At 45.8% G+C, this 10681-nt stretch overlaps 1 protein-coding gene across 1 annotated transcript in view; it reads left to right on the forward strand.

The window, feature by feature from the left end:
* Positions 1-1383: 1383 nt before the first annotated feature.
* Positions 1384-10681, forward strand: part of Kpna6 (karyopherin subunit alpha 6) — a 45745-nt gene continuing 36447 nt past the window's right edge. Inside the window, exon 1 of the mRNA XM_070008789.1 lies at positions 1384-1474. Coding sequence (XP_069864890.1) covers positions 1471-1474 — 4 coding nt within the window. The 5' untranslated portion in view covers positions 1384-1470. The remainder of the gene's footprint in view (positions 1475-10681) is intronic.

Below are 10681 nucleotides of genomic sequence, written 5' to 3' on the forward strand. Positions count from 1 at the left end.
GAGCACCCCCAATCCCTAAGTCAAGCCCCAGGACAAAAACAACAAAACACAACAACAAGAGGCTGGAAAGGCGGTTCAGTGGCAAGGTGGCACTCTTGCTTGCCTTGCATGCATGAGTCCCTGGTTTCAATTCCTCAGCACCACATAAGCAGAAAAAGCCAGAAGTGATTCTGTGGCTCAAGTGGTGGAGTGCTCACCTTGAGCTGAAGAGCTGAGGGGCAGCGCCCAGGCCCAGAGTTCAGGCCCCACCACAAAAATAAATAAATAAATAAAGCTAGAAGCTGGTGGCTCATGCCTGTAATCCTAGCTACTCAGGGGGCTGAAATCTGAAGATTGTGGTTCAAAGCCAGCCTGGACAGGAAAGCCTGTGAGACTCTTACCTCCAATAAACCATCAGAGGGGCTGGGAAGGTGGCTCACTGGTAAAGTGCTTGCCTTGCATTCATTAGACCCTGGGTTTGATTCCCCAGCACCACATAAGCAGAAAAAGCTGGAAGTGGCGCTGTGGCTCAGGTGCTGGAGCACTAGCCTTGAGCTGAAGAGCTGAGGGACAGTGTCCAGGCCCTGAGTTCAGGCCCCACAACTGACAAATAAATAAACCACCAGAAAACCAGAAGTGGCTCTGTGACTCAAGTGGTAGAGCACTCTACCTGAACTAAAGAGCTCAGTGACCGCACCCAGGCCAAATTCAAGCCCCAAGATCAACCAAAAAACAACAACAAACCTAGGTTGTCTTCTTCCCTTATCTCTATGGCTTTGAGCAAGTCACTTCCCCTTTCAGATTATTATTTACATTCACACAGTCTGTGATTGGCTTTAGTTATGAAAGGAGTACATTTCTGAGGAACGAGGGCTCTCCGGAGGAAATAGCTAAAACAGCTGAGAATTCGATGTGCTGAAGTGTCCTTAATATTTATCCATTCCATTTTCCCCTTCAACCATGTTTTGTTCGCTTTTCCTTTTTATGCTGAGTACTGGGGCTTGAACTCGGGCCTGGGCCCTGTCCCTAAGCCACAGCTCTACATCTGGTTTTGTTGGTTAACTGGAGGTAAGAGTCTCACTGGGATATTTTTGCCGAGGCTGGCTTCGAACCTTGATCCTCAGATCTCAGCCTCCTGAGTAGCTAGGGTTACAGGCGTGAGCCTCCAAGCGCCCAGAAGCCTTGTGCTTTTACTTGGCATTTTCTGCTCACGGGGTCCTCAGAGGTCTACTTCCAGGGAGTAGTTATAGGTGAGAGCCACCTCCGCCCAACCCTGCTCTTCCCCTATACTGGCTGTCTCTTTAAGCGCACGCCTCCGGCGTGCTCTGGGCGGAGTATCTGGAAGGGGGGGGGGGTGAGAACGCGTTTCGTGCCAGGTGGGCTGTTTGTCCCTTTGAGGCTCCCGTTCTTCGGGTCCGCCATATTGTCTGCTGGAGCTACCGCTGAAGCTGTCGCCGCCGCCGCCGCCGAGTCCCAGCGAGCGGAGCCGCGATGGGTAAGTGAGGAAGCAGGGCGATTGAAGGTAATCGCACCGGGGCGCGGTGGCGGGGGCCTCGGTGAGGAGCTGCCGCTGGCCTGGGCGAGATGTCTGAGTCCCGTCCAGGTAGGTCTGAGGACCCAAGCCTGGCCTGAGTACCTCACGCCAGTTTGGGGCCGGACCAGGGCCGCGCGGGGCGCCGGCGTCCGAGCCGCCTCCGGAGGGCCCCTGCGCCCGCTCGCAGCCCCCGCGTGTTGGCTTCGTGTGCCCCGGGGAAAGGAAGGGGGCCTGGGCTCCGGCCTGCGTGGGCTCGGGGCTGGGGCCGGGCTCCGGGCCGCGGGGGAGGCCCGGGCGCCGCCGAGCGCGCCCTCGCCGCCCGGGCTTCGGCAGCCGCGCTTCTGGACTAGATGGAAAGACGACTCCGCGAACCCGGGGGAGCCACACTTGGGTCGTGGGGTAGAGTCTGCTAGCGAAGGGACCCCGGGTGAGCCAGCTCCGGACCGGCGATCACAGACCGCCAGGCCTGGGCCTCCGAAGGCCGGGACTCCGGGGCCCGAGCGCCGTGAGTGGTTTGCTGGGGCTCAGTGACAGCTCTGGGAGAGTTAGGAATCCCAAGGCCAAAACCGCCGGGCCTCAGTACACGTGGGAGACTCCAGGTTTCTAGGCTAGCCCTGGTTAGGAGAAAGGAGACCTGTTGATCTTTTTGTGGGGACTTTGGCTGGCTGACAGCCTCTCTGCTTCTAGAGAATGTGATGGGTGAAGACTTTGGATTTAGAAGCCAAACCAGCCATGGCGGTTTCTCTGCAGAAGTAAGAACGGCTAAGTTTACTATGCAGGCATTGTTTTGACTGCTTTACAGGTCCTGTTTTACTTGATTTGTACAACCTAGTACATAGATACTGTTGTCATTCCTATTCTACAGATTGGAAAACTGAGGTTTAGAGAGAACATAACTTAGAGAAGATCACAGAGATCATGGCCCTGGCCCTCTAGTGGTTGGTCTGGAAGAAGACAAATGAAAGCTTTTTAGCCCTTGAAAGTTGTAAAGTGGTTTTGTTGTGGGCACACTGTAATATTTAATCTGAACAAAACTGAAAAAGTCCAGGGAGAATTGTGTGGGGGAAACTAAAGGAAAGTTTGGAATTTTGTATGATCTTCCATCCTCAAGACACAAAAATTGTTCACTTCAGCTGCAACACAGTACTTGAGGAGGTCTGGTTTTTATAATTAGGCCTGTCATTTAGAAAAGTGCCTTGCCACATTTTTGGGGGGTGAAGGGGTGTTTGAACTCAACTTCTTTTGTTCATAGACTGGTTGGTGCTTTACCACTTCGGCTACACTTTCAGTTCATCTGTTGTGCTCATTAATTGGATATGAGTCTCAAGGGCTTTTCTGACCAGGCTGGCTTTGAACCTTGATCTTCAGGTTTCAGCCTCTTGAGTAGATAGGATTACAGGCATGAGGCACCAATGCCTAGCTTTAGAGACATCTCATAATTGACAGATGAAATAATGCAAGAAAAGCATCTAATACAGTCTACAATAAATGTTGTTTCCCAACTTCTGGCTCTTTCTTTTCCCTAGAAAGGGGAAGAGGTATTTGGAGACTAAATTGAATAACAGTGTTTGAAATTCAGTAGGACCTTGTAACTGTCAAACCCTTGTAACTATCAATCCCCCCCACTTTTTTTTTGGAGTTTTTTGTTTAAGTCCTGGGGTTTGAGCTCAGGGCTTTGTACTTGCTAGACAAGTGCTCTACTCTATCTAGACACAGATTGTTTTTTATTTCCAGTGTTCTGTTTTTCAGAATCCTCTGGTAATAATCCTGTATTAATCGCTGAAGCATTTTGTAATTTGTTTTGTGGGGTTTTTTGTTCGTTTGTTTTTTTGGTCAGTCATGGGGTTTGAACTCAGGGCCTGGGTTCTATTCCTCAACTTTTTTGCTCAAGGCTAGCACTCTACCACTTTCAGCCACAGTGCCACTTCTAGTTTTCTGGTAGTTAATTGGAGATAAGGGTCTCACTGACTTTCCTGCCCAGGCTGGCTTCCAACCACAATCCTCAGATCTCAGCCTCCTGAGTAGCTAGGATGACAGGCTTGAGTCATCAGCACCTGGTTATTAGGTTTTTTTTTCTGTTTTTCTTTTTCTTTTTTTTTTTTTTTTTTTGTCCGTTGTGGGTCTTGAACTCTGGGCCTGGGCGCTGTCCCTCAGCTCTTCAGCTCAAGGCTAGCGCCCTACAACTTGAGCCACAGCGCCACTTCTGGCTTTTTTCTGCTTATATGGTACTGAGGAATCGAACCTAGGGCTTCATGCATGTGGTGCAAGCACTCTACTACTGAGCCACCTTCCCAGCCCCTAGTATTGTTTTCTCTGTTTTGTTTTTTGGTCATGGGCTTAAGGTCAGGGCTTGGGCTCTCTCTGTCTCTAAGCTTTTGTGTTCAAGACTAGCACTCTACCACTTTGAGCCACATCTCCATTTCTAAGCAGAATCTTTATAATGAAAAAAAATTTAGCTCAATAGTACAGCACTTGTCCAGCATGTACCACATAAAAAACAAAATATGTGCAGAAAAATTGAGTATGTGATAGACTTTGTATTGGTCCTCAATTTCAGGACCACTGGTGTTCCAAAGAGAAGGAACTGTTTATTAAGCTTAAATTTTATTAAGCTGTTTATTTTATTAACAATTTATTAAGCTGAAATTATTTTTTGCAGATTGGGAGACAATTTCAGATCATAATCTTTAAAAAAATTTAATTGTTATTATAAAGGTAATGTACAAAAGAGTTACAGTTACATGAGTTAGATAAAGAATGCATTCCTTTTTGGACAATGTAACCCCTTCCCTTGCTCTCTCCCAGTTTTTCCTTCCTCTCCTACCCATAAGTTGTATAGTACATTTTCAACATAGTGGCCAATGAGTACCATTGCTGCATTTGTTTACCCTTTATCCCTCCATTTCTTTGCCTCCCTTTATACTTCAAAAGACATATAAATGAACATACAGAACAAAAAGGAAATAAAACAACAATAGTAACAAAGAAAAAACCTCTTCTTTTCATTTCTTGGAGTTCATTTCAGTAAATGTTATTTTGTGTGATCAGAGGCACATAAGCATTATGCCTTAGATCCTATTCTTGACCCTAACCAGCAATAAAATTGTTATCGATTTTTGTACATACAAACCTCTCTAAGATTTAAGGTGTTAATTAAATTACTACTTTACTGGTAGAATTCAAAATGAAAGTTTGTCACTGAAACAACAAAACTTAACCAAGGTCTGAGAGAATTTTTATTTTGTATGTATGTGTGGGGGCGCCATGGGGCCTGAACTCTGGGCCTGGGCACTGTCCCTTAGCTCTTCAGCTCAAGGCTAGCACTCTACCACTTGAGCCACAGCACCACTTCCACCTTTTTCTGCTTATGTGGTGCTGAGGAATCACACTTAGGGTCTCATGCATGCAAGGCAAGCACTCTACGACTGAGCCACCTTCCCAGCCCATCAGCTTTTTTTTTTTTCAACATCTAAATCAAGGTAATTTGTAAGTTTGAATAATCTTACTTACAGTGATAAATTGAGAAGAGAAAGTAACTAGTCCAAAGGTTGGTAATCTAGGCCCATTGTAATTATGGCTTGCCCTCACCTCCTGAGTCCAGAACCTGCTGTCTTTAACTGCCTCTCACGTATTCTTATCTCTTGTACTATTTCTGCTCTGCTAAACTTCCTTATCCTAACAAATCTTTGTAGTGATTTCACTGCCTAATTAAAGTGTTTGTATGGATGATACTTGCAGCTCTGGTTGTGGCTTATTCTGACCCTCCCTAGCAAAGGAGTTTTGACAGTTTCTGTTACTGGGTTGTTTTATTACCCACCATTACTACTACTTTGCTAGCTGGGAATCTGGCAGCCCCTTCCCAGCCCCAGGGAGTAGTCCCGATTGGTATAAATTCTAACCAGTCATTATAATTCTGGTTCCCTAGTCCAGTGATTGATTTAGGCCATGATATATGATGCTGTTCTGGCTAATTAAATGGGAAGACTGGGAAACTTCGGAAGAAACACTCCTTATTTAAAAGTGATTTGCTAGCTTAAAAAGGAATTATTGCTATCTACTTGAACCTAGGTCTCACTAAAATGTGAGAGCTCATAAAAGTCAGAGCCAGGTGCCAGTGGTTCACACTGGTGGCTCAAGCTTATAATCCTAGTTACTCAGGAGGCTGAGATCTGAGGATTGAGGTTTAATGCCAGTCAAGCAGGAAAATCTGTGAGACTCTTATCTCTAATTAAGTACTAAAAAAGCCAGGAATGGAGATGCAGCTCAAGTGGTAGAGTGCTAGCACTGAGCAAACCCAGGCTGAATTCAAGCCCCAGGACTGGCAAAAAAAAAAAAAAAAAAAAAGATGGGAAACCTATATTTAATAATAGCCAATGCTTAAATAGAACTTGGTAAGTACTAGCTACTCTTCTGAGTACTTCATAGATTAACTCTTTCATTCTCATGTTTTCATGTTTTAGGTAAGGAAACTGAAGCATAGAAAGGCTCGTTCAGATATGACTATAGTTCCTTGCCACATAACCTTAGCCCCATATTATTAAAATGAAGTTGAAAGATTTCAGTTGCCTACTGAACTGAAGAGGCACCTTTTGCAGACTTTAACAAGCTCCTAAAAGCTTAAAAATCTTAGTTTGGGCCAAGTGCCGGTGGCTCACGCCTATAATCCTACCTACTTCGGAGGTTGAGATCTGAGGATTGCGGCTCAAAGCCAGCCTGGGCAGGAAAGTCCATGACACTCTTATCTCCAATAAACCACTAAGAAAACCGAAAGTGGCGCTGTGGCTCAAGTGTTAGAGCGCTCACCTTGAGCTGAAGAGTGCAGGGACAGTGTCCAAGCCCAGATTTCAAGCCCCAGGACCAAACCACCCCCCCCCCCAAAAAAATCTTAGTTTGGCAGAGGGACATGTACCCTTTGTCTCAGCTACTGCTAAAGCTGTGATGAGAAGATTGCTTGAGCTCAGGTAGTCAAGGTCAGTTTGGGTGATATAGTGAGACCCTGTCTCAGAAAAATGATGGAGCTAGACATGGTGCTACATGCCTGTAATCCCAGTACGCATTAAGCCAAAACAGGAATATCTTTTTTTTTTTTTTTTTTTTGGTCCGGTCGTGGGGCCTGAACTCTTGGCCTGGGCGCTGTCCCTCAGCTCTTCAGCTCAAGGCTAGCACTCTACCACTTGAGCCATAGCGCCACTTCCGGCTTTTTTTTTCTGCTTATGTGGTGCTGAGGAATCGAACCCAGGGCGTTAAGCATGCAAGGCGAGCGCTCTACCACTGAGCCAACTTCCCAGCCCCAAAACAGGAATATCTTAAATTTGAGGCCAGCCAGAGCTACATAGCAGGACTTAGGATGTTATTTGCAGGAAAATGGATGGGAGGGCCTGGGAAGGTGGCTCAGTGGTAGAGTTCTTGCCTTGTATGCATGAGGCCCTGGGTTCAATTCCTCAGCACCACATAAGCAGAAAAAGCCAGAAGTGGTGCTGTGGCTCAAGTGGTAGAGCATTAGCTTTGTGCTGAAGAGCTGAAGGACAGTGCCTAGACCCAGAGTTCAGGTCCCAGGACTGGTAAAAAAAAAAAAGAAAGAAAAGGAAAGGATGGGACTGGAGATTATCATGTTAAACAAAATAAGTAAATTAAGTCAGACTCAGAAAAACAAATAGTGTGTTTTTTCTTTTATTCAGGATTTAGATACCAAAAAACAAAAACCAAAAACATGAAAGTAGAAGACTATTTGGGAAAAGGCAAGGGACCAACCAGTACAGGATAGGGAGAAAAGAGGGTAATGAGGGAGTATCATCAAAGTACATTAAATACTTGTGTGAAAATGTCATAGCCAGGCGCTGGTGGCTCACGCCTATAATCGTAGCTACTCAGAAGGCTGAGATCTGAGGATCATGGTTCAAAGCCAGCCACCCAGGAAAGTCTGTGAGACTCTTATCTCCAGTAAACCACTAGAAAACCGGAAGTGGTGCTATGGTTCAAGCGGTAGAGTGCCTTGAGCTGAAGAGCACAGGGACAGCACCCAAGCCCAGAGTTCAAACCCCATGACTGACAAAAAAAGAAAGAAAAAAAATGTCATAATGCCTTCCCTACCTACCCCCCCCTCACCAGCCATCCTGGGGCCTAAATTTAGGGCCTGTACACTGTCCCTGTGCTTTTTTTTGCTTAAGGCTAGCACTCTATCACTTGAGCCACAGTGCCACTTCTGGCCTTTTCTGTTTATGTGGTACTAAGGAATCAAATCCAGAGTTTTGTGTATGCTAGGCAAGCACTTTACCACTTGGCCACATTTCATGCCCAATAAATCCTATTTAAAAGATGGGGTTTTCTTTGTTTGTTCTTTGTGCTAGTCCTGGGGCTTGAACTCAGGGCCTGAGCACTGCCATTATTTTTTTGCTCAAGATTACTGCTCTACCACTTGAACCATAGCTCCACTTCCAGCTTTTGTGTGTGTGTATGCACATGCGCGTGCTTAATTGGAGATAAGAGTCTTACACTCTTCCCTGCCTAGACAGGCTTTGAACCGTGGTCCTCAGATCTCAGCCTCCTGAATACCTAATTACAAGCATGAGCCACCAGCGCCTGCATGTTGTTTTTTTTAAAAAAAGAGAAACAAGGGCTGGAAATACAGATTTGAAGATATTGCTCAGTGATGTAGCTATGTTCAGGACCCTTGATTCAACCAACATACACAGATATAAAATGAAATCACAGATTGCAACATCAAAAAAGTTTTATTAGAGAGAGATACTTATTATGCATTTTTCCTTTTTAATTAATTTTGCCAGTCCTGGGGCTTACACTCAGAGCCTGGGCACTATCCCTGAGCTTGTTTTGCTCAAGACTAGCACTCTACCACTTAAGCCATAGTGCCAGTTCCGGCTTTTTCTGTTTATATGATACTGAGGGATTGAACCCAGGGCTTCATGCATACTAGGTAAGCACTCTAACACTAAGCCACATTCCCAGCCCTAATTTTTATTTTTTGTTATTATAAAGGTGATGTACAACGGGTTACAGTTACATAAGTCAGGTAAAGAAGTATATTTCTTTTTGCTTTATTGTATATTATCTACTCATAAGAAAATCAGCCTGGTGCTGGTGGCTTACCCCTGTAATGCTAGCTACTCAGGAGGTTGAGATCCGAGGATCAAGGTTTGAAGCCAGATGGGCAAAAAAGTCTGTGAGACTCTTATCTTCCATTAACCACCAGAAAACCTCAAGTGGCACTGTAGCTACTCTTGAACACAAAAGCTCAGGCACAGTGCCTAGGCCTTGAGTTGAAGTCCCATGACCGATGGGGGGGGGGGGAGATAATCTTTAAAAAAAAAACAAACTAATGTGGACAGAGTTCTGGAGTGACACTTCCTCAACAAGAGCCTCAGGCAGGTCTTTCCAGAAGATGACATCTTTGTTCAAGTTACTGTAAACCTTCCTGTGGAACAAGATAAGGGGATGGAGGACAGTGGTATTGGTGATACTGACCTATTGTAGGTCTGGCTTTTGTAGTGCTGGGGATTGAACCCAGGACATTGTACATGCTAAGCAAGCACAGTAGAGCTAAGCCTAAAGTGTATGTGTGTCTTAGGTGGTTTTATTTTTTTGTTGGTCGTGGGGCTTGAACTCAGCGCCTGGGCACTGTCCTGAGCTCTTTCACTCAAGGCTAGTGCTCTACCAGTTTGAACCACAGTGCCACACCTGGCTTTCTGGTGGTTGATTGGAGATAAGAATCTCTCAGGTGCTGGCTGGTGCTTGTGGCTTACACCTGTAGTCCTAGCTACTCAGAAGAATGGGATCTGAGGATCTCAGTTTGAAACCAGGTGGGCAGGAAAGTCCATGAGACTTACCTCCAGTTAACTACTCAATCCTGGAAGCAAAGCTGTGGCTCAAAGGTAGAGCCGCTATTTATTTATTTATTTATGGTCGTGGGGCTTGAACTCTGGGCCTGGGCACTGTCCCTCAGCTCTTCAGCTCAAGGCCAGCACTCTACCACTTGAGCCACAGTGCCACTTCCGGGTTTTTCTGCTTATATGGTGCTGAGGAATCGAACCCAGAGCCTCATGCATGCAAGGTAAACACTCTACCACTGAGCCACCTTCCCAGCCCAGAGCTGCTATTCTTGAGCAAAAGTGCCCAGAGACAGTGCCCAGGCCCTGAGTTCAAGCACTCTCAGACTTTCCTGCATGGCCTGACTTCAAACCATGATCCTTAGATCTCAGCTTCCTGAGTAGCTGGATTGCAGGTGTGAGTCATGAGCATCCAGTTAGGTTGTTTGTTTTACAGTGAGCCTGGGGATTGAACCCAGGATCTTACATCTTACTAGGCAAGAATTCTACCTCTGAGCCTAGCCCTAGGAGCTTCATTTTATTTATTTATTTATTTTGGGTCCGGTCGTAGGCTTGAACTCTGGGCCTGGGCCCTGTCCCTTAGCTCTTCAGCTCAAGGCTAGCGCTCTGCCACTTGAGCCACAGTGCCACTTCCGGCTTTTTTCTTTTTACTTATGTGGAGCTGAGGAATCGAACCCAGGGCCTCAAGCATGCAAGGCAAGTGCTCTACCACTGAGCCACCTTCCCAGCCCCAGGAGCTTCATTTCTTAACAGAAAACTTTAAAAAGTGTGTGTGTGTGTATATACACACACACACACACACACACACACACACACACACACACACACACACACATACATTTTGAAAGGAAGACATTGTCCATAAAAAGAAATTTACTCATTACCTGACTTATGAAATGATAATGCCTCTGCACAACACCTTAATAATAACAATAAAATTATATTAAAAAATAGTATTTTGGGGCTAGGAAGGTGACTCAGTGGTAGAGTGCTTGCCTTGCATGCATGAGGCCCTGGGTTCGATTCCTTAGCACCAAATAAGCAGAAAAAGCCAGAAGTGATGCTGTGGCTCATAGAGCGCTAGCCTTGAGTTGAAGAGCTGAGGGGCAGCGCCCAGGCCCAAAGTTCAGGCCCACAACCGGCAAATAAATAAATAACTAAATAAATAATAGTATTTTGATCGAGGTGCCAGTGGCTCATGCCTTAATCCTAGCTACTCAGGAGGCTGAGATCTGAGGATCATAGTTTAAAGCCAGACAGATAGGAAAGTCTGTGAGAGCCCTATCTCCAATTAATTACCAAAAAGCCAGAAGTGGAGCTGTGG

The sequence above is a fragment of the Dipodomys merriami genome, unplaced genomic scaffold, assembly GCF_024711535.1.
Source record: "Dipodomys merriami isolate MVZ:Mamm:240054 unplaced genomic scaffold, mDipMer1.0.p SCAF_71, whole genome shotgun sequence".
In the NCBI taxonomy this organism is placed as follows: domain Eukaryota; kingdom Metazoa; phylum Chordata; class Mammalia; order Rodentia; family Heteromyidae; genus Dipodomys; species Dipodomys merriami.